The 24,733-nt window shown below is 39.9% G+C and overlaps 1 protein-coding gene and 1 non-coding gene across 2 annotated transcripts in view; both read right to left on the reverse strand.

The window, feature by feature from the left end:
- The window catches only part of LOC131254743 (protein S-acyltransferase 24-like), a 38,385-nt gene extending 19,312 nt beyond the window's left edge, over positions 1–19,073 (reverse strand). The window contains exons 1-7 of the mRNA XM_058255459.1: positions 18,575–19,073; positions 18,095–18,235; positions 9,271–9,383; positions 8,875–8,954; positions 8,559–8,722; positions 925–1,063; positions 687–786 (exon numbers count right to left, since the gene is read on the reverse strand). Of these exons, the coding sequence (XP_058111442.1) occupies positions 687–786; positions 925–1,063; positions 8,559–8,722; positions 8,875–8,954; positions 9,271–9,383; positions 18,095–18,235; positions 18,575–18,862 (1,025 nt within the window). The 5' untranslated portion in view covers positions 18,863–19,073. The remainder of the gene's footprint in view (positions 1–686; positions 787–924; positions 1,064–8,558; positions 8,723–8,874; positions 8,955–9,270; positions 9,384–18,094; positions 18,236–18,574) is intronic.
- LOC131257081 (U6 spliceosomal RNA) lies at positions 10,554–10,657 on the reverse strand. Its single transcript, XR_009177101.1, has one exon. It is a non-coding gene; the product is annotated as a U6 spliceosomal RNA (small nuclear RNA).
- Positions 19,074–24,733: the final 5,660 nt, after the last annotated feature.

Here is a 24,733-nt window from a genome sequence, read left to right on the forward strand (position 1 = left end):
AAGTAGCAAAACAAAGCGACAGACACCCTTTCTTAAACAGAGAGAGAGAGAGAGAGAGAGAGAGAGAGAGAGAGAGAGAGAGAGACATCCAACAAGGCAGATGACTCTCACAGTAGATATTATACAGAACATCTCCTTTATCCAATAGGAATAGTTTACTAAGGATCCCTTAAAGCATTTCTTTGTTCTTTATGATGGTTCTCATCCAAAATGATAAACCTCAATCGAAGTGTCATACTTTATTTTGGAGGATCTGGTAGGATGCATTATTTATCTTGGTCACTTTAAATGAATGTGACCGTGAGACCATTGTCTTTGAGAAGTGGTGCAAACTAATCCAAAACTTACTGCACTCACTGCATGTCTGAGTTTTTTGGTTGCTGGAATCGATGAGCTTTGTCCCTGTTTTACCCTGTTTCATTGTGCACTAAGATGAATCTCTAGAACGTTTCCTTTAATGTGATATAAAGGTGATGATGCCCAAACTATCTTTATACAGTTTTTCCATTTTCTTTCTGTTTAAGAAGGAAACACAAACAGTCTCGGATTTCAGTTTCAATCTTTTCACATCATGCAAAACCACAACCAATATTTTAAATCCGATCAAATTCATATGCATGGACATCTATAAATAAGCAGAATCAAATTCCTAAGTTACAAAATAACAAGAGGTCTATAGACTGTACCTGCTACACCTATAAAACATTACTAGTCCAGCAGATGCAAGGAAAACACCCGACCATGCAAAAAGTCCAAATGCAGCAGTCAACTTCGACAGATATGATGCTGCAGACCAAGTAAGAAACAGATTACCACTAACCCACCAAAAAAAAAAAAAAACAGAGAGAGAAATAGATAACGGCAACAAATATAATGTCATGACAGGAGACGTAAAAATTCCAACATGCAAAGACAGGAATATACCTGTGATGACTGAATGAACGTAGATAGCGAGTAGAACTATAATCATACACCAAAGTATAGGTGCAAGCCCTAATTTAGTAATTTTTCCAAGCCGACTGTTCCCGTCGCAGCGTTTATCTAATAACCTTCTAGCATTTCCCTGTGGAATGGGATATACAAAAATGTCAAAGAAATCAATATCAATTTTGGGAGAACCATCATAAGCACTCTTCAGGGTTTTTAGTGAGAAATAACCCAACATCAAGAAACAATAATTCACACAGACCACAATGTCTGAAAATTTTTCAAGACAAGATAATGTGAGAACAATTTTTGTACAAGGCTAGTGAACAACTCCCAAGTTATTTTGACAGGATAAAAGAAAAACTCCTTTAGAAAACATTAAAGCCAGAATAGCATCACCAAATGAAAGTGAGCAATCCAAGTTCTTATCCTGGATTAGAACTGGATGCCAGGTATTTATCCAGTCATTGCATGTTGAAATGACCTCTCTATTGATTAACACCTAGTTGCCAAACTGCAGGACACACTCTACTGAGTAAACTGACTATGTACTTATTTCCCCGTCGAAAAATTTGGATGCCGGACATGTTGCTCATTTGTTTTTCATAGACTGGCATGTCTTCGTGGAATGCCTAAAACCAGTGTTTTCAGTATCCTGCGATATCACCAATGCATCCCACGATATATTTGTTATCCCAGCTGGGTGATACGAAACCTAACTTTGATATCCATTTTTCATGGTAACGTGCAATATATCATGGATACCGCAATATCATGCAATATATCCACTCCCCCTTTATATATTCTTAATATATCATAGAATATATCAATACTAAGTGTGATATCAAAAGGGATAAAACGAAATTGGCACTGTTTCAAAAAAAAAAAATTCTTCTTCCTAGTTCATTATAAGGTGATTTTGACCAGTCCACTCTAGTTTGTTAGAAGAAAATCTTCGAAATTTCTCCAAAACAACAACTGGAAACTTCTTGAGGCTAGATTATAAAAGATGCGTATTTTTTAGCTTTGATAATTCTTTTTATTTCCTGTTTTTCTATGTTATAAATAGTGTCAAATGGTAAGAAATCCATGATTCCTCATGTTTTGCATGAAAAATTATGAATTTTGAGCTTCGATTTCGAGATTTGAAAGAGATGGGCCGAGTTGTGAAATTTTGAGAAAAAATCAAAATTTCCCAAATCGGTTGCAATCTTAATGTCTAAACACAATATCAAACATGTATATAAGATCTACATATTCTTGGTAATTTGGGGAAAAGATATTTTTTTCCGAAATCCACAAGTATATTTCTAATTTTCTACTTCTTTTGATTTTGAATGTAATGATTGTGTTTCCATACGTGTCGTCTTACATTTATAAATTTTGTGAATTGTGATGGGGACATCACGCGCACGCCACCCTCCCTACACACGTACGCAAGGAAAAGGAGGGCCCCACTGTCGATCTGGCTAGATGACGACGTCCAGGGAGGGTCTCCTAGTTAGAAGACAGAGTTTTGGTTCAAGAGAGTGGGTCCGATAGTCAAGTAAAGCCCATCATGGGATCTCATGATCGTGACCCACTAGTCGGATTAAGTTCATATTTTAGGTTTTGCTTATTTATGTTATTTAGGATATCATGAACGCTTTAGATTTCTTTGATTAGTTTTTATTTTCGTTTACTTCATCGCCAAGTAAGAGGTTGCACACAAGGCGCAAGTTTTGGGGTATAGGATTTTCTTATAAATAGGCACCCTTTGTAGTTCTTTTGATTCATTGAAGTTGAATAAAAATTCCTGCGTGTTTTTTCTGCTCTCTAAGTTTCTGAGTTGTGGAAAAAATTCAAGTGGGTATAAAGCCCTCCCTTTTCGAAGGGCTAACTACAGTGGTGCGAAGCCACGTCTATCCCAATCCGCCCCCATCTCATATAATCCATATATCTCCCATTCTACGATCATCTTCGCATCAAATCCGTCTGTTCTGCAGCCGTTCATCTCCCTACAGCCAGTTTCCAGAATCTGGCCCTACAGGAGGGCCGAAACTTCGACGGAGCACTACGCCCTGACCACATGTTGGATCGCCATGAAATTTGGAGGGTTTGTAGTCCCCCCTGGCTGACCAAAGCCTAGAAGGCTGTTTTGGGATTCAAGTCCCAGCGCACGTGCGACAGGTCCAGGCCGCGGTCCACACGCGAAAGACCCGTGCAGATTCCCCTTTACTTGAATGTTTGAGCTTTTGTGTGGGATGTGAAATTATTATATGATTGTTCTGAATTAATATGATCTAAACCTGAAATCTTGCATATCATATTTAAATTTCATGTCCTGCATCAAATTGGCTTTGAATATAGTTGCATCAGTTTAGTCAAACAACCGATAGTTGAGGACCCCATACAAAGGAAACCAATTATGTGCACTTATTTTTGTGATTTTTTTTATTTTAATTTCCAAGTGTATTGGTGTCTTTTTTTAACAATCCATGAAGTTTCATTGACAAATTTGACCAATTTCCCAATCTTTCTCAACAACAGTGAGAAATTACGCAATACAACTGATATATCCCATGCGATAACCGATATGAATCCGTATCCCAAGGGTGTGATACATTACATGATAACGATACTGAAAACATTACCTAAAGGCTAAATGTAAAACATATCTCCACCGATAGATAAGATGTGTCGCTTTTGGAGGACTTTTGAAAGAAAATGGGTATGTATGGTATCGATAACTAACCTCAAACAAACGTGTTCAAATCAAAGTTGGTGTATTATTCAGGAGGCTTCTTTTTTCTTCTTTTTTTGGTTTGGGTCTTGAAGGGTGGAATGAAGCATTGGCACCTAGTGCTTCCCACAGTGATAAATGCCTCACATTTTGAGATATAGAGATTTGATTTTTATCCATGTACTTTCAGAAATGATATTTACAGTTTACTAGACATTTTCAAAATATCTCCAAAACATCAACAATATCACCATAACACCCCGATATTGTCCCAATGATACCCTTTTTTTTAACCTCTGGTTTAAAACACCAAAATTTCTTATTCTTGAAACCTCATATTTTCACCTTACACCTTATTCTCTTGTGAAGCTTGTGGAAAGAACTGAAGAACCATTGGACAGTGAAGCAAGTAAAAAGTTATGAATAACGCCAAGCTGCTGAGATAGATTCCCATGTGCATTCACCATCAGGTTTTAACTGGTGGCCATTCATCTGTCGAACACATGGATACATGTATATCAATCTAGACAGCCAAAACACAAGGCCCATTGTGGATGGAGCACGGCCTCAACCACTGATGTGACAATTCTAATGATGCAATCATGACTATCAAATTGATAGTCAAAAGTAAAATGACTAGCTGTCCATGTTCAATTGGCAAAATGGTATGGTTATGATCATCCAACTCAATGTTTTTCAGGAAATACACCATCTACAGTGGGGCTGATCATTTGGACAGTTAGATTACTGTAAAAATATGCCACACGTACAGTGGATGAGTCACTGCTTTTTTTTTGAAAGATAACGATTTATTAATGCTAAAGGAAGAAAAATTAAATAAGGGGAAAGAAAGGAGAAAACCCAGCCCCAAAACATGGGGAGGACCCAACACCAACCAGATACAAAGGGAAACCCCAACTCAAAAAAGAAAAAGGGATTGATTAATCAGGCATCCAATCCCTGATACAAAGCTAACCCTACTAGAAACCCCAGAAGATGAGGAACTCCGATTCCTAAAACAGTGGCCGGAGGAGCTAGCAATAATATCCACCATCTCAATCTTCTCTTTCACCCTTGAGCTCCCCCATTCCAAGATCAAAACAGGCCTTTAATGGAGTAAGCCATCACCCAAGCAACCTTGAAGTAAAGCAGAATACAACTTCAGCCTTTAGAAGCAAAGAGGCAGTAAATAAATAAGTGATCCACTGATTCCGCTGAAGCAAACGTTAGGAAGCACCGAAGCCCTTTTGAGAAGATTATGGATGGTCAAAATCTTGTTCCTACCTACAAGCCACATGAAGGCAACAACTTTGGGAGGAGTGCCATAAGACCAAACAGGCCTAGTGTGACTAACCTGCAACTGGGACAGCCAGAAATTAGATGATAGAGAGACTTCGCCGAAAAAATCCTGGATTTATCGTGTCCCCAGACCAGTGAGTTAGGAACGCCAAGGGAAGGTTGAATGCCCTGAAGACGGCCCAAAAGGCGGACCACATCATCAATCTCCCCGTTTGTTAGATTGCGCTAGCAAGGGGGAACCCACACTCTCCCCCGAAAACGAAAAGCAACTGGCAACAAAGACATCAAAGACGACAAAGCGAAGCCGGTCTCAGAAATTCTAAGCGAAAGGGTGACTCACCACACCAGAGATCATCCCATAATCTAACCCGAAGCCCATCCCCGACAACAAGACTCAACCCAGCAAGGACTTCAGGAGCGACTCTCGCGACCAACTTCCAAACATGAGAGACGCGGTAGAAGGAAGTGTTGATCCACCAACCTGTTGGAGAAGAACAATACTTGCCAACAATTATTGACTTCCACATACTTTCTTCGACTCTAAATATCCAGGCCTATTTTCCCAATAGAGTTGAGTTAACCTCGTCCAAAGCTTTAACCCGACGCCACTAGCAGAATATGACTGGCAAACCTCCTTCCAATTTAGAAGATGAAATTTACCCAAGCCCCACCCTGTAAGAGGAAATCTCTTCTGAACTTGTCAATCTTATCGATTACAGATGTAGGACAACAGTATAAGGACATAAAGTACAAGGGGAAGTTGTACAGATAGGACTTGATGAGTGTTAATGTGGCCCCCGAGAGAGAAGCTTACTCTTCCAAGGCGAGAGCTTCCTTTCCAATCGTTCTAGCACCTTATCCTAGAGGTGTTTCGTAGGTTTATTGATGCAAAGAGGGGGACCGAGATATAAAGAGGGGAGAGACCCAACTCAGCAACAAGAAAATATATGTGCTAACATGGAAATCTCATACAGTGGCCAGTAGCTCACTTTTATCCAAACTGACTCTTAGACCTAGCACAACCTAGAAACACCTAATGATTTTCCTAAGGTAACCAATCATAGAATCATCAACTTCACAGAAGATTAGAGTATCATCCACAAATTGAACATGGTTGACCTACGAGGAACATTAGGAACGAAAAAGCCTTGAAACGGACCCACAAATAGACTAACCTTTGGATAACATGCATCTGCAACTTAAAGCTTTGAAGAGGCCAGAAGGAGATCCATTGATGAGTATAGAAAATTTGGCGGATGGAACACGAGCCTTAATCTAGCTCCCCCACCTATCCCACAATTGATTCTGCCTAGCATATAGTCCAGAAGCACCAAATAACATGATCAAATGCTTTCTAAGTCTAGCTTACATAAGATTCCTTGCAAACCCACTCAGTGACATGAATCCAAACATTCATGAGCCATCAAGGCGCTGTCAAGGATCTAATGCCTAGTGATGAAAGCACTCTAAAACAGGGAGATGACCTTAAGAAGGACAACTCTTAATCATTGTCTTAAAAGCTTGGCTTAGATTTTGTTAGGGCTTCCGATTGGACTGATAAGTCTAAATTCCTTAAGGCTAATAGGCAACAACACCTTCAAACTTCGGGATGAGGATAAGAAAGGAACAACCAAGATCAAAAGGAAATCGGTCGGATTCAAAGAATTCAAAAACAAAGCCTACCAAGTCTGATTTATCAATCCCTAGAAAATCTGGAAAAAAAAAACCGGAGGATATCCGTCCGCTCCCAGGGCCTTATACTTGGCAAGACTCACAACAGCATCCTTTGACTTCCTCCTCCCGAAGAGGCAAATCGAGAGAATCAACCTCCTCCAATGAGATGCGATGAAAGGCCAAGTTATCTTGAGTTGGCGTCACACAGGCTTATTTAGTCAACAAAACAAATTTGAGAAGAAGTTGATGGCAGAAGAAATAGAATCCTTGTCTTCTATCTTTGAACTATCCACCAAGAGGAAATGCAATTGGACCCGCCTCTAGCACTGGCTATTTCATGAAAAAACTGTGTTTTTTCTCCTCCTTTAGCTAGATTGCCCGAGAGCATTGGTGCCACTTGATTTCCTCCTTGAGCCTAGAATTATAGGCAGCAGCGACCTCATCTTTGAGAGATTTATCTAAATTGAAGAGCAGCGCAACTTCCTCTTTGATATCGAAGGCTTGTATCTTTTGCAGAATAGAGACCCCCTCCAATTCTCTTTGCCCGAACACCTCTTTGTGCCAACTCTTGAGCTTAGATTTGAGCAGCTTCAATTTCTGAAAAAGCCTGAAACCAACGCCACCTAAAACTTCAAAAGAAGACCACATGGATGAGACCATAGCCTAGAAATCATCCACTTCAAGCCACGCTAGCTCAAACCAGTACGGCTTAAGACCCCAATTGACCTCATCCAATTCCAGAAGCACAGGGCAATGAAAGAAAAAAAGAAAAGAAAAAAAAGGGACTTATGGAGACCCCTCTGGCAAGCAAATGGGAATCTAAGCACCCACTCGGGAGAGACCAAGAACTTGTCCAACCTAGGCATAGCAAGCCTCGCTTACCCATTTGACCAAGTGAATTTGACTCCTCCCATAGGAAGGTCTACTGGATTGTGCTTAATCACCCAATTAGAGAAACTTTGCATGGTACGATAACAAGTTTTCCCTAGAACTTCTCGTGGGCAAACCAGACCATGTTGAAGTCCCCGCCAAAACACTGGAGTTGCCATCTACTGACCACAGCAGACTACTCGTTCCAACACAACTAACAAAGGGCTGGGAGATTAGGCCCACAGACTCCGGAAAAGACCCAACAAAAACCAGAAGACACTTCCCGAAATCTTCAATGGCCTTCAACGGCTCTTCCTCGTTGTTCATACGAACAAAGGCAAATCCTCTAATAATAGCAAATCCTTTTACCTTAGGGATGATAACCTCCCTGATAGTGCCAAAATGGCTGAAGACCTTGGAGAAATAAAGTTCCATCGCTCCTCTGGGAATCCATCAATGTAGACCATGGAGAGCTCCCTCGGCAACCTGGACAGGGCTCTCCTTCTATGCTTTTGCTTCCGTCCTTTCCAAGCCAGAATCTAGACCCCCACCATCTCTTTTGCTTCCGTCAACAAAGATAGTGTCGTCCTGGGAGTCAAGAACTTCTTTCCCTTTACCTAAATCTCTTCTCTTGATTTCTAAAGCATTCCACCCATTAGAAGACTCGTTTGCTCTATCTACCCCACCCTTTCCACTGCCTTCACCACGAAAGCTCCTTTGATTGCTTTGATTACCCCTAAAGTAGGTAGAATCATCAAAAAGACCTTTGTGCCTTGGAGATCTTTCCCTCGATCTCATAGGGAGATGAGATTAGGAGCGATGCGAGTGTCTCAAGAAAAAACATCAGGCCTTGCTCAAAGTTGATGGCTCACTAGCTTCATTGGTGATGATTTTTCTTGCCTTCTTGCTGCTATCCATTCGCTTTTCAACATTGGTGGTGAATTATCACCATAGTCTAGCCCTCAAAAGTGATTGTTCCCACCAAAGCAAAATATAATGAAATATTGAATCAAAGTAGCGAACACCATTATTTAATATCAAGACTACCTCAGTTACCGATACCTACGAGGAAAAAAGCAACTTGCCGATGATTCTTATCAGAAGCTAGTTGTGCCGGAGTAAAGCCTGTGCTGTCTGTTACTGTCAAGTCTTCTTTCTTTCCTGCCTGAACTAGCACTGTACATGCCTCCAGGTTCCCCCTGATAGCAGCCCAATGGAGAGGAGTACAACCTAATAATATACAGGTAGAAACAAGTGTGAGGAATAACACTGCCTATAAGAAATTACTGAACTGTCATTAAAAAACAACATTTTCTTCTTGAAGCTCAGATAAAAGTAAAGCAAAAGGCACATTTGCGGAGAAATGGATAAAGCTAGATTACCTTCTTTATCTTGCCGCCCCCTATAAGCATCAAGAAATAATAAAAGACGTATACAATCAGCAAAACCTTTGTATGCAGCCCTACAAGCTCAGGAAATTAACAAAACAGAGGATCATTTAACCTTCTGAGAGAGAACAAGTCTTAAAATTTTCAAAGGCCAAGCTGAAGAAAGGTTGAAAGAATTATACTCTAATTAAGATCTTTGAATAGCAAGAAATGATGATCAAACAAGAGAGCTGATGCCAACATGAAAAAACATTGAAACAGAACTCTTCCCATAGCCTTTTCATCATAAGCCTAAAGAAACCAGGCCATTGACTTCATGCATTCGATGGAAAAACAAATGTTTCAGAGAATGGAAAACAGAAATTGCAAACACGGAGACAAGATATGTACCAATGAAGAGGGCTTCTTCCATCATTATCAGGCAAATCTGGATCAGCATTCCACTTTGTAACAACATGATAGAGAAAAGCTGTCTGACCATACTGTGCTGCAACATGAGTCATCTGCAATCAAGTGAGATTTGATCAAAAGAACTTCGAAGGAACAACTTCTTCGTAGGTACATTTGGCAGTGGAAATACCAAGATTTGACGGTGGCGGCAATATGAATATGAAAATAAGCAGAAAATAATTGTACTAAAACATCAGAAGATGCATCCCACTCTACCAATGACCAAGGCATAAATGATTGATGATATGACAACCTCAGCATCATCATCTTGGACTCCAATCAGCAAGCCAGGATGTCTGGCTACAGGCTAGCCTATCTCAAAGATCTTGGCACTCCATTTATGTGTTGGTCGTGGCATCCACATCAGTCTCACTAGGTTCGAGCAAATTTGACCTCTAGTCTCAATCAGCATCTTCACTCTATGATCACCCACACGTGGTACCAAATTCTTGATGTGAAAAACACCCGACATGTTCATTCATGTGAGTGACTAGGTACACATATGACATAATTAACAGGCATCATCTTTAGGGGCTAGGGCAATCTTAGACGGTCCAATTTTCCACTCTCCAGTCGGAAAACAGCCTTTGCTTAACACTGCCCACAGGCAATCACAATCGCAGAATACAACCCTTTGAAGATCTTGACCCAATATTACTCCAACATTTTGGAGAGGAGGATCAACATTTTCCCCATCTTTGCAATCAGAACAGATCATCACAAAAAGAAATACTGTCCACATCAAAGAGTTTTCTTGGCCAAAGGAAAATATCGCCTTCTCCCTGACTACACTTAGGTGCTAGTACCTCCCTCATCAGGCTAAGAACGACTTTGGTGCCTTCTTTACTGAACATGTACATGTTCTCATGGCAATCACAAATTGTAGTGCTTAAGATCTTATTGTCATGAATGTCCCACAATTAAGGATGAAATGTGTCCATTGCAACTATGTTGCACCAAACATCATCAAAATGAGTTTATTAGAAAACAAAACCAAGCATCTAGACACAATTACCTCATTTCCCTTGTCGAGCAGCTGAGGGTGGAAAGCATCTTGCACCCATGGATACTTTTTTAGTGTGGGCAATTCATTGTCTTTTAACAACTCTCCAAGGGAGAGCATGAGGTGTTCAAAAGAGTTCTAATATTCCTTTGCTGTCGCTAGTGATTATGTTTTCTTGTCAGTTCTCTTATATTTCTTTCTTTTTTATCGATAATGCAATAAAACATTGGACTATTTCTCAATTTTGTGTGTCATCCTTGTGCACAGGGGCCATGATCATCTTCTATGTATCTTTTTTTTATGGTTCTCCTTTTCTTCTAGGGATGACGTTATGTGTTAGTTCTCTCCTGCTAATCCTTCACACATCGCTTCTTCTTAAAGAACCCATACTCATCAAAAGAGGAAAGTATGAGTTAATTAATGTCAACCAGTTTTCTCTCAGGTACCTGGTACTTTATTCCATTGTTGCTGATGTTAACGAACTCATACCAAAAGAGGAAACTATAAGTTACTTAAACATCAAAAGGTCGTCTCCTTGGTACCTGGTACTTCTCTTTATTCTACCCAATCTTGTTTCTAAGTTCATCTGGCTTTCCCATCTCTTTAATCTTCATATCACTCAAGTCTCCTTCTGCTTCACCTTCATATAGTATTTCTCCACCTGTCCAACATCATTGTTCCTTCGAGTATGGAAGGTGCCATGATGTTATCCAAAGGTGGAAAGAGGCAACCATCGATGAAATGAAAGTTTTGGAAAAGAACTTTGGAGTTGGTAACACTACTAAGGAAAACTTTGTTGTAAGGTGCATGTGGGTGTAGTTTGTGAAGAATTAACCAGAGGGTAATATTGAGAGCTATAAAACTAGGTTGGAAATAAAGGATTTACTGAAACGTATGGAGTGGATTATCTAGACATTTTGCTTCTATTATAAATTAAACAGTGCGCATTCCTTCCCTTGCAGCCAACAATTTGTGGGCACTACATCAGCTTGACAGAAGAATCATGTATGATAACACCTCCAGATTTTTACCCCACCTAAAATTGAAGTGCAAAAGGAATACAAGTTGAGAATGGCCATTTATGATCTTTCGTAGTCTCTGCGTGCATGGTTCAACGAGTTTAGGAAAGCCATGTTAAAATAAGATTTTAACATTAGTGTTGACATACAATGTTCATTAAAAGGGAGGAAAGAACAATTGTTCCCATTGTTTATGTTGATGACATTGTGACACAAATGATAATCTGGAAGATAGATAGGGGCATAAGAATGATCTCGGGAAGGTCTATGATATTAAGAGCATGTTTGGATTATGGATAAACTAGGGGAAAGCATTCAGTTTACATTGCATGTTTGCACGCACTTGGGTAGCAAAGGATGCCACAGGAAATGTTTGCCTTTGCCTTTCCCACCTCAACAAGGGAGTAGAACCTTTTCTCCGAAAAATCAAACGGTGGCAAAAGAAGTTTCCCTCTCACGTGGCATTTTAAATAGCAAAATTGGAGGGAAATGAGGTTTCTAATTGTGGGAGGCTTCCCTTGGGATTGCAATCCAAACACTGGAAAATGCAAAGGAAAAGCATTATCCATGACTTTTCGAATGCGAAACAAACAACTGCAAACCGTTTCCTTCCCCTAGTGCTGATGTCAGTTTACCATCTGCTTAAGTCATCATTTTTCTTTCCTTCGCATTCCCCTGGTTCACCCCCAATCCAAAAACACCCTAAATGTTTGGACCTGTTGAGATATTTTCTTGCTATTTAAGTTTCTAGATGAAAGCAGGGAATTTTCATCTCAGGAAGTATGTTATGGATCTCCATAGAAAGACAGGGAAGTAAGGGTCGAAATCCATTGAAACCCTAATTGGGCCAAGCCACTGCTTTCATGTAGATAGTGTTGAGGTTCTTAAAGACGTTAACATTTATCAGAGGATGGTTGGGAACTTACAAATCATACAGCTACACGTCTTGATATTGCTTGTGATGTGAGAGTGGATGGTTGGGAACTCAAAAATAACAAATCTTACAACTACACGTCTTGACATTGCTTATGATGTGAGAGTCGTAAGACAATTTCTGCATGAGCCCTGAACCACTCGTCTTGATGGTATGTACCTGTTCCTTAAGTAATAGTATTTGAAGTCATCTCTTTGGAGGGGGTATGGAATCTTATCAAGAAGAATGGGTATATGATGAACATAGATGCATATTGCGCAATATCTAAAACAAGTAGCAGGTCACTTTTGGGTATTGTACGTGAGGGTTGTAACCTTGTAACATAGAAAGGCAAGGCTGAATATTATGCTATGACCAAGGTATGCCAAATGGTTATCTAACGGCCATTACGTAATGGTAACAGTGGTAATTGTTATGCGTTAGGGGGCTGAAACGGCTTTTAAAAAAAACCTAACTTGCTTTTGTTAAGTGCTCTTACAGAACAGATGAATTGATATGTTACCTTCTTTCCTTCTCATGATGTTGTTCAGTTACCTTCAGTCCTTCATGTTCCATCGTTTCCTAATAAGTTGCTTTCGGTAAGTGCTCTTACAAAACAAATGAATTGATGCGTTGCCTTCTTCCCTTCTCATTGTTTTATTCAGGATCTAAAACGAGGGGGAAGATTGATGGTGGACGTGAAGCTCAAGACTGCATCTGCTTGACGTTGGTGCTTTTGGAGTAAATGGTTGTTTGACAGGTGATACCCCTACTACTTGCATCTTAGAGTTAATGTCGAGTAACAATGAGCTTGTAGAGTTTTGGAGCACACACGTGGGTGATATGTATGTTAGGTCTCTTAGGTTTTTGTTTCCAAATAAATTTTATGAGAATGTTAGTTAGCAGTGTGATATTTGTCAGTTGTCCAAACCTTGTCGAACCACTTATTCTGTTAGTGAGAATAAAAGCATGGCCTTTTTTCATTTGATCCATTCCGATGTGTGCGGGCTTGCACAGTTACTTTGATTTCTGGTTATAAATATTTTACCTTGTTTATTGATGATTATTCCCATTTCAGTTAGATATACCTCATGAAGAATAGAAGTGAAGTACCGTCAATTGTAAAAATGTTTTTTTTTTAAGGGTAATGGAAATTTATTAAAGGCCCACTGGCAATAGCTAGCAAGAGAAGAATACGAGGGGGAACGAAGCCCCAAGAAAACAAAAATGAACAAGAGGAATCAAAGGAAGCTATCTGTCAAAGCTTTTAAGGATGGAAGCCCATTTGAAAATAAGAGCCTTCACAAATGAAATCATTGTCTCAACCAAGTGAGAAGAATTGTTGAAGCAATGCTTAATCCTCTCATTCCATGTCACCAAGCAAACCACCGAAAGAGTCATGTGCCATAGGGCTCTTTTAAACCCATACCTCCACCATGCCACACCCATAGGAGATCTCTTACGTTACTTGGCATAACCCATGCCGAGTTAAAGGAGGATAAGAAATGAAACCACAACTTGTTCGTGAAAGAGAGGAAGATGAAGAGATGATCAACAAACTCCGCTGCTTGCTCATAAAAATAACATCCATTCGGGATGACCATGGACCGCTTTTGCAAGTTGTCAATTGCTAGAACTTTCTTCCTCCTTACCAACCAAGTGAAAGCCGCTACTTTGGGGGAACATTGTGATGCCAAAAGTGGTAGGCGTGGCCATTGTCAACACCTGAATTTTCATGAGTGCTCTAGAGAAACGGCATATATGTTCTTATAGAAAGCGGCCCCACTTCCACACTTATGTAGGTGAATTCCATCAAGTATACACAGTAACTGGATACACCACCACATTTGGTTATGGATTCATAGAGAGTTCAAAAACTCATCCTCTCACACATTGTCACTTGCACTGCCTACACCATAGGGAGGGGCAAGTTCTCTGCAGTGCTTAACAATCACGGTGAATAGATATAGCAGACACAGGTTTTGGCCACAAAAGCATATCTATTAACAAATTTTTAAGCCATTCAGCTTCTGATCATGCCTTTTCTAAGGTGACAAACTCGGATTCCATAGTCGACCGAGCAATGAAAGTCTATTTAGTACACTTCCAAGATATTGCACTTCCACCAAAGGTGAAAACATATCCACTTGTGGGTTTCATTTCATATGAATCAGTGATCCAATTGGCATCACTATATCCTTCTAACACATGAGGACAACCTGCATAATGAATACCATATGCAACAGTACATTTCAAATATTTCAATATTCTATTCAATGCATTCCAATGATCATACCCTGGATTATGTGTATATCTACTTAGCCTACTTAATATAAATGCAATATCAGGTCAAGTGCAGTTCATCAGATACATTAGGCTACTAATTACTTGAGAATATTCAAATCGAGATACACTACTTCATGTATTCTTTTTTAAATGCACAGTATGATCATAAGGTGTACTAACAGGTAAGCAGTCAAAGTGATCAAACCTTTTTAATATTTTCTCAACGTAATGAGATTGAGACAGAGTAACGCTATCATTTTTTCTGATTACCTAAATACCTAATATTATACTTGTTTTTCTTAAGTCTTTCATATCAAAGTTAGAAGACATGAGTTTCTTAGTCGAATTAACTAACTTAACATTTGTTCCAAAGTTAAGCATATCATCTACATATAAGAAAATTACGACACCATCATTACCAGAGAATTTGCTACATACACATCCCTATCCACATCTTTTACTAGATATCCATTTGACCTTAAAACATTGTCAATTTTCTCATTCCATTGCTTAGGAGTTTGTTTTAAACCGTACAAGGACTTGATTAATCTACATACTTTATTTTTCTTTCTTGGAATTATATAGCATTCAGGTTTCTCTATGTAGATTTCTTCTTCTAACTCTCTATTTAAAAACGATGCTTTAACATCCATTTAATATACTACTAGCTTGTATATAGATGTTATTGCAACTAATACCCTGATCGTTGTAATTCTAGTTACAAGTGAATAGGTATCAAAGCAATCATATCATTCTTTTTGTCTAAAACATTTTTGCGACCAATCTAGCTTTAAACTTATCTATAAACCCATTTGGTTTAAGTTTCTTTTTTAAACACCCACTTACACCCTATAGGCTTGTTCCTAGGAGAAATGTCTACGAGTTCCCAAGTGTTGTTTGATATGATCGATTCTAATTCATCGTTTATAGCTACTCTCTAGAAATAAGCATCAGGAGAGCTAATGGTTGATCTCCTTTCGAGCTCTCATTCTCCTTCTAGGTTCTAGTTCTACTTCACTATTCACATTTATGCTTCCACTAGTTGAAGCAACATCAAACCCACTAATTTCTTTTATTTTTATAGATCTAGTCTTCATAGGAAAGACATTTTCAAGAAACTTTGCATCTCTAGCTTTTATAATAGTATTTAGATTTAGAAGGTTATACTTTGATTTCAAACTAGGAACCTATATGTTGCATTGTTTTCTGCATATCCTATAAATACGTGATCAGTTGTCTTAGGACCTAGTTTCCCTTTCTTGGTTTCGGATAACCCTACTTTAGCCAGACACCCCTACACTATAAGATATTTATAATTAAGAGTGTGATTTTTCCACAGTTCATATTGTATCTTACCAGTTTTCTTATGAAGTATCCTCTTTTGTATATAACATGCAGATAGTATGGCTTCTCCTCACATATTAGAAGGTAAACCAAAACTGTTTAACATAGTGTTCATCATTTCTTCCAAATGTCGAATAAAATGTCTATTGCTTCCAAATATTGAATAAGATGTTACCCAATGAGGTTCGGGCGAATGGTCTTCACCATAGGTTTGCTCCCTATAAGTGAGGATTCGATTCCCCTCCTTGGCTTTACCCGATACACGTGGTTGTGGGTGATTGCGTGTATCCGCAGGGATTGGTTTCACTTCAAAAAAAGAGGTGGGAACACCCCGTGTCTTCGGAAAAAAAAAAATTTATTAAATAAGATGCCGACTGTTTCCAACAATTGAATATATAGTTTCAAAATTGTTGAAAATAATGTGTTGAAAACAATAGATAATATTCGGAAAAACAGAAAATTAAATAATAAAGTAAGAAAAGATTACTTATTTGTTTGAGTCGAGACACTTGGCTTGAAACCAAATTTGTCCTCCTTGGACCGCGTCCCAAGTGCAACAGGAATCTTGGACTGTTGGCCTCCAGGAAACAACAACTATTACCCGGTCCCAACAATGCACTCGTTGTACACGGGCTTAAACCAACGTGCAAAACTTAGCCGAAGCGAGTTGGTTGACTCGGCAGCAAACTCAGTTGGTAAAACAACAATGAATCAAGAATGAATTTTGAAGAATCAGAGACAAATTTTGAAGAACCAGAGAGAAATCGTTGGTTTTTTAATGAATGAATTTGGAAAAGGAGGTGTGTGTGTGTGTGTGTGTGTGTGTGTGTGTCACAATTAGGTGCTTAAAACACCATTTCAAATGGGTTAGGTTCGTTGGGTTTGAACCCAACTGATGCAACCACCCGAACAGACGCGTCCTTGGTTTGAAATTCGCGCAAAATCGACAAGTGTGAGTATAACTCGCGGAGTAGGAACAAAACCGTTAGTACGAGTATACTCTCAGTCCTCACATAGACCCAGACGCGGCACAGCGCGCGCACGTATGGTCAATGGCATAGATTCGAGCTATGCCCCTGAGAAGGGGCTCAAGCCCCATGCAAAATTTATCTCTTACATACTTGGGTTTTTCTTTGATCTTTTCCGATGTGGGACAAGAAATACACTAAAAACAAAATACTTTAAAAAACATGAAGGGAAAATTTTGAATTTTGAAACAAAATTATTTTAAAAAACCTTTTAAAATAGAGAAGGCCCACTGTGATGGAAGCAAGACATCCAATATGTCCATTGCATGCATGCTTTGATGCTCCCCTAAGGCCCAAAAAAAATCGAGTCATTTTTATGTGATTCACATATTTTGGTAGGATCTACTGCCCCAAGCTCTATGTGGTATGAATACCTATTTAAGACATTGTAAACACTTTACAAGTTAGCCAACACATAATCTGTTTACCTGTAAACAGATTACCACTTAAAAGCTAAACAGAATAGCACGTAAACAGTTTACACCTGAAACTCTTTCTAGGCGCAAAGTGTTTACAACTTAAAACTTTACAGGCATCCAAACAACCCTCAAGGCAACTTATGCTTTTTTACACCTAATTCAACTTCTCTGCTTTCTATCTTCCGAAAACCCTATGACACAACTCTTTGCACCATTGGTGCTCCACAAGGTGAAATCAAGACTTCTCAAAAAGCAAGACAAGTTAGGATTTCAAAGAGACAAACAAGACATAGTAGCATGGTATTTGACCACTTAATATACTCTATCTACAAGTCATATGAACCAGTAAAACTTCTCAGGAAGCAAAGACGTCATGTAATCCAAAAGAGACAATCAGCCAACTTAAGAGCACTGTATCTCTGATAAATATAATACGAGTAGCTAATGGCTATTTTTTCCCTCACAATTAGTTTTAGGTATTTAGACAATTTAATATATAAATATGTGTGCACTCGCTTAACAACCTCTCTCTCTCTCTCTCTCTCTCTCTCTCTCTCTCTCTCTCTCTCTCAACATACTTTATTCTCCATACAAATTCCTATAGTGCAATCACATCAAGAAACTACAGTTGATAATTTATAATTGTCATGATATGGAATTCTGTCAACAAACAACCTTAAATTGTTACACCTAACCAAAAGATTTTAATGATTAAAAAGAGTTGACAGACCAGTAAAAAGAAAGAAACCAACCTGATATCCGTATGAATCAGCAGCATTCACCCTAGCACCCTCCTGAAGTAAAAGCTCCACAACCTGAACTGCACCACGCACAGCACTCCAATGCAGTGCTGTCTGACCTGTAAGGTCAGCCGCATTTACATCTCCCCCATGCTGCCAAAATACATCGACTTTTTTCAAAATATATAATATATATACTACATTAAAATTTCCACCATTCATTCTTGTGAGAGACTGTTTGCACCCAAGCTTTATAAACTGCATACACCCATGTACTATTTCAACTTCGAATACAAAAATGGGTGTACGAAAATCATATAGGATAAGCTGTATATATATATATATATATATATATATATATATATATATATATATATATAAAATCATAAATGGTATAAATTTCCACTTCATCCCTACTTATAAAATAGAAATTTTATGTAGAAAGCTTCGAAATTTTCCAATGAGAAGAAAAAGAGAAACAAAGAAGCATGCCTGGATTATATACTGCACGGCTGCCGTCCGATTATTCAACGCAGCCCACTGCAACGCGGAGTATCCGAGGCCGTCGGGTTCCGATACGGAGCATCCCTCGCTCTCAACCAATCTCTGCAGCTTCTCTAAATCCCCGTACGCCGCGGCCGTATACACATCATCCCGAAGGATCTCGCCGCCCTGCGACTCCGGAACTCCTCCTCCTCCAATCCCTCCGTTCGCAGTCGCCTCCCGACCTCGCCTTGCTTCTGCTCCTCCATCTTCAACGATCTCGATCTCAGACGCCATCTCGTTCCTCTTTTTTCTTTCTTTCTTTCTTTTTTATTATGCGGAGAAAAAAAAAATGAGGATTTTTGGGCCGTCTGACTTCTAGAAGAGTCGTCTGAGGGTTTTTCTTTTACGACGCGGAGGAGAGAAGGTTCAAGGAAGGGTTCGAGTCTTGACTCGGCTACGGTCTCTTGATCATTCCATCGAACTGCGAGAGAGACGCGAGGAAACCCCAGAAACTAGAGGCCAATCAATTACCCGAGAACATCCGCAACAATGCTGGCTTGGCAAGTTCACACGTGACAAACCGTATTACACGTGGAGCATCTGAGCCGTTCGTAAGGTGGGGCAAAATCAGTAGGCAGATCATTAATGTACCAAATTTCAACTGTTGGTTTGTTGATCTGCTGCTTTCGATGGAGAGGTGGTCCGCCTGATGGGACGTGGATCAGGTTCTGTTGCCAACACCAACCCCCAGCGACAGCGAAGCCATGTGTTGGGCGCTGTGGGGCCCACCCTGATTTATGCTTCTTATGTAAGCACCACACCATACATACGGTTTGTTAGCTCATTTTAGAGCAGCCATTTAACCTGTTTATCAGATCACACGGGTGGACGGATGGAAAACACAAATATCAGATTGATGTTATCTGTCAACAAAGAATTTTTAATTATTGACATTCAATCATTGTTTCTTATGATATGGTCCACTTGTGGTTTTGATCTACTTCATTTTTTTAACAACGAGGTTAAAAAGTGGATAGACGGTGCACAAGTAGAGCTCGGGTCACCACCTCATCCCTTTCCTTCCCATGTAAGCGGTTGTTCGTCCGTTTTTAACAGCTCATTTTAAGACATGAGTCTAGTTTACGCCGTATTATAAAAAAAGCTTATTGAATTACCCACTGTGCAGTCAGCTTGGCACATGTATCGAGGACGCCGATTGCGTCCTACCCCCGTCCGTCCGGGCAGGGCTCTGTGGGGTCCAACGTGATGTAAGTGTTTTATCCATGCTGTTCAATGCTTATATCAGATCATTTTAAGGCATGATCTATAAAATGAGGCAGGTCCACTAGAGCTGTGGACCACACCAAAGGAAGCTGCACTGATAATGACACCCCCTGTTAAAACCTTTTTAAGAGCCAATGTAATGTCTTTTTACCATCGGACCTATTCATAAGGTCACGTAGACTTTAATGAATAGAAAACAAAAATATCATCTTGATCTGGAACCTTTCTAGCTCCTAATTTCAATCCTCACTTTTTTGTCCACGTAAGTGGTAGACCTGTCTCATCTTTGCTTCATATCTTAAAATGACATGATAAAAGTATTGAATAGGGCGGATAAAACACTTACATCAAGCTGGCCCCATAGAGCCCTGCCGGAACGGCTTACCTGGCAGTGGATTGCGTACTGAGTAACTCAGTACAATTAGCGTATTGAGTAAACTTTGTGAGGTTCATCATGATTTATGTATTTTATCCACTCGATTCATCCATTTTATAGGATAAATTTAAAATTCTAAATAAAAAAAGTGAAGTATATCTAATGCTCAAATGAGCCACACCACAAGAAACAATGTGAATTGAAGATCTATGGTAAAAGTTCTTGGGGACTACAAAAGTTTTAGATCAAGCTTATTTTTATGTTTTCCTTTCATCCATGTCTATAAAATTGTTTGAACAGTTTGGATGACAAATAAACATCACCGTGGGGCCTAACAAGGTTTCAACGGTGGAAATCATTATTCCCACTGTTTCCTATAGTATGATATGCTTGATCTTTGGATATTCTTCAATTTTGGGCTTAACACCTTAAATCATATGGGAAATTGGATGAACGGCGTAGATAGACTACATATATTTACGGTGGGGCCAATTGAGTTTACTCAATAAGATCCTAATGAGTTGCTCAGTACGCAGTCCGATTTCATCCGCGTCCGTGTATCGAACGTCTGCCCATGCATTAGATGGACCCACAGCACGGATGACCGGCAGGGGAAACGGATTGGCCACTAGCCCATGGCTGATGGTCGGTAATCTGTGAGCCCCACCATGATGTATGTGTTTCATCCATGCCGTTTATCCATTTATACAGATAATTTTATGGCTTGATTTCAAAAATGAGACAGATATAAATCTCAAGTGCATCACACTATAGGAAAACAATAGTGATTGGATATCCACCATTAAAATCCTCCTAAGGCCCACTGTACTGTTTATTTGACGTCCAATCTATTGATTAGGTCATACAGACCTAGGTGAAGGGAAAAAACAAAGATCAGGTTGATCCAAAACTTTTATGACCCCCAAAAAGTTTTTAATGATCAACGTTCATTCAACACTCTTTCCTGCAATGTGATCTGCTTGAGATTGGGATACATCTCATTTTTAGTCTCATACCCTAAAATTATCAATAAAAATAGATGGATGGAATGGATGAAGCACATACATCATGGTGGGTCCCACATAGCCAATCCGTTTCCACCAGCAGGCCCTTCATCAAGCTGAGTACTTGGCACAAAGCAGCAGATCATTCAAGGAAACAAACCAAAGGCCGTAATTTGAATACATTTATAATGTATGGCCGATGACTTTAGATTTTGCCATCTGATTGGCTTGGTCCCACTTTATGAAGGAAGAGAATCCTCTGACACACGGAAGTGGATTGCCTTTGACGCATATGACATTCCTGTGCCGGGACTGTGGGCTCCTTGTGGATGTCAGTGATAAATCCACTCCGTCCATCTGTTTTACAAGACTACAATAGTACAGGATTTTAAAACCAAGCAGATCTAATACTCATGTGGTCCATATCACATGAAAATAGTGGAGATTGAATGCCTGCGGTTGACAGAAGTGTTGTATCAAGATAATATTTGTTCTCACCGTTTATCTGAGTTCTAATAACCCTATGAACGGTTTGGATGACATATAAACATCATGGTCAGCTCCAAGGAGGTTTCAACCGTGGACATTTCTGTTCCCTCTTTCGTTTGGTGGGGCTCACCTGATTTTTAGATTACTGTCTTAGCGTAGTCTTTAAAAACATAAGAAAGGAGTGGATTTTTCACGTACATATCTGGACCCCACACAGCCCCGGGCACAGGTATATCTCTGTGCCCCGTTTCACAGGAAATCCGGTTCCATACTGCACCTGGTTTGAAATTCGTAAAACAGCTCAAGTCTTTGGGACACATCACGCTGCAAATGTAAAATCCACTCTATCTATCCGGTTTTAACCTTAGCCCTGTGAACAAAAATAAGCTAGATCCACAATTCAAATGGGCCACACCATATCTGGAACAATGGGATGGAATGCAAGCCATTGGTTTGTGTACGGGGCTATCATGGTTTTTAATGTTTCATCAAATCCGTTAATCAGATGTAAATCACTAGGATGAAGAGAAAAAACAAGAATCATTCCACACAAAACTCAAGCAGTCCACACCGTGTGAAGTTAGCCGTTTACAGAGAAATTTTACATTTTTCTTGTTTGCGTGGCCCATATGAGTTTCAAAAGAGGCTTATACTACCTACACACAGTGCATATAACGATTATCACCTGATGGACGGACTGGATTTCACATATTAATAATTATAGACCCAATAGAGCTTGGTGTTTTACGCGCCTAAAATGGTTCCGGTAGACGATTCCGGTCCTCTTCCGTGCATTAGATGCGAGGCGGATTTCCTGTGAAAGCCTTTCGCAGTAAGTTCCTGCGCAAGGATGTTGGGTGGGTCCCTCCAAGATGTTTGTGAGAAATCCACACCGTCCGTCCGTTTTTCGAGCTCATTTTAGTATGCATGTCCAAAAGTGAGGTGGATACAACACTCAAATGGGACACGGGGGAGGAAACAGTGGAAATTCAGTGAGAACCGTTGAAGCATAATTATGGCTATAAAAGTTTTGTATCAGGCTATCGTTTTGGTATTTTCACTTCATCCCATTGGAATAACCTTATAAACGGTTTGGATAGCATATAAACATAAGGTGGAGCTCAGGAAGAATTCAATGGTGGGAATTTATTTCCTCAATTTTCCCGTTCGTGTGACCCACTTGAGTTTTGTATCTACCTCAATTTTCCACACACATCCTAAAATGATCTCTCAAAACTGACGGACGGGGTGGATTTCTCACAAACATATCGGTGGGCCCCACCCAGCATTCTTGTGCAGGAACTTCCTGCGAAAGGCTTTCACTGGAAATCCGCGTCCATTAGATGGGACCAGCGTGCAGATGACCTGGCACATGCAGTCCGATTGGGGAACGTGGGCAGCGTGTATCAGCTTTGCTATATCCCACACGGAACGGACCTATCCTGGAAGGGTGTATGGTCCACCGTATATGTTTTTTCCACTTTGTTCATCCATTTTAATAGATCATTTTTAGGCATTACCACGGAAGGGATATAGATCCAGGGCTTACATGGGCCACACCACCGAAACCATGGGAATTGAATGCACACCGTTGAAAACCTTTTGTAGCCACGGAAGTTTTGATCAATCTGATGTTTGTGTTTCCCCTTCATCCAGTCTAGACCTTATGAACAGGTTGGTTGGCAAATAAACATCAGGGTGGCCACTTCACCCTTGGACTGTCTCCTTTTCGCTTAATACCTTAAAATGATCTATTAAAATGGATGGAAAGAATGGATCAAACAAATAAATCACAGTGGACCCCAAAGACCCCATGCACGTACAGTCCGTCTCAATAGGTGTAAGACGCAATCGCGTCCATCCCACACACGCACCACACCAGTGACAAGCGAGCATTAATGCAGTTGTGAAACACGGATCAGATGAGGCCTGGTTTACCCTCATTACAAGAAAAATAGGTATTACCGGCGGCTATAATTGCCCCTAAAAGTCCAAAACACCACCGGTATAATAATTACACGGATCAGATGAGGCCTGGAAATGAAAAACTTACCACTTTAGGCGCTATCTTTTAGGGTAATTATCAGAAAACTTTACCAATGCAAGAGAATTTTTAGAGTACGGATGAACGAAAATACCTATTAAGTTCCTCAGATTCAGATAAAAAGCTGGTGAAAAATGATGGTTAATTTCGTTTAAAATAAATTGCCCATACAAACGGAAATCTACTTTGGGTATCTATCTTTCTAGTCCGGCATAGCTTTTTGATACACACCAGAGGGTCACGAACATACATAAGCATGCATGCTATGATTTTATACATCTAGCTAATCTACTCCAATCCATACCATCCAAATTATGGGCCGCACGGTATCCAGGACATCTACGTAGAATGAGATTGATCGAACGATCCTGCCTATTGTTAATGGACATTAGTTGAATCTATACGATTTTTCATATTTGATTTGGTCCACCGTCGTATTACTGTGATCTGGTTATTGTGTCTATTGCGAGGCCTAGGACTTTGAACCATCGGTCACTTATGCCACGTGTCCATTGGCAGTGCGCATGCATGTGGAAGATCGTACTCTGCCCGATTAATGTTACTTTCGTAAACAGGAATATGGTCAACTGACAAGGTGGGCGTACGTGTGAAGAAGAGAAATGATTACATACAGCGACTGTACGATAAGTTATGGTGCAGCATTTTCCTACCAAAATATCGTGTGTGTGGAATATCGAATCCGTGGAAAAGATAGATCGCACTGTGATTATTACCTGATGTGAAATTTAGGCCGATCCGCTCGGTACATACGGTCTGATTTTCACATCGGTGTGGAGCGGCCCACCTTTTGCACTGTCTAAATACTCTTACATGCGGCATGTTGGTGGGCGTCGCTTCGGTGGATTCCTGACTGTGGTGCCCACCCCAATATATGTGCCCCAGGTCCAATTGTCCATCCATTTTGACAGCTCATTTTAGGGAATGACCCAAGAAAATGAAGCAGATCC

The sequence above is a fragment of the Magnolia sinica genome, chromosome 9 (assembly GCF_029962835.1).
Source record: "Magnolia sinica isolate HGM2019 chromosome 9, MsV1, whole genome shotgun sequence".
In the NCBI taxonomy this organism is placed as follows: Eukaryota; Viridiplantae; Streptophyta; class Magnoliopsida; order Magnoliales; family Magnoliaceae; genus Magnolia; species Magnolia sinica.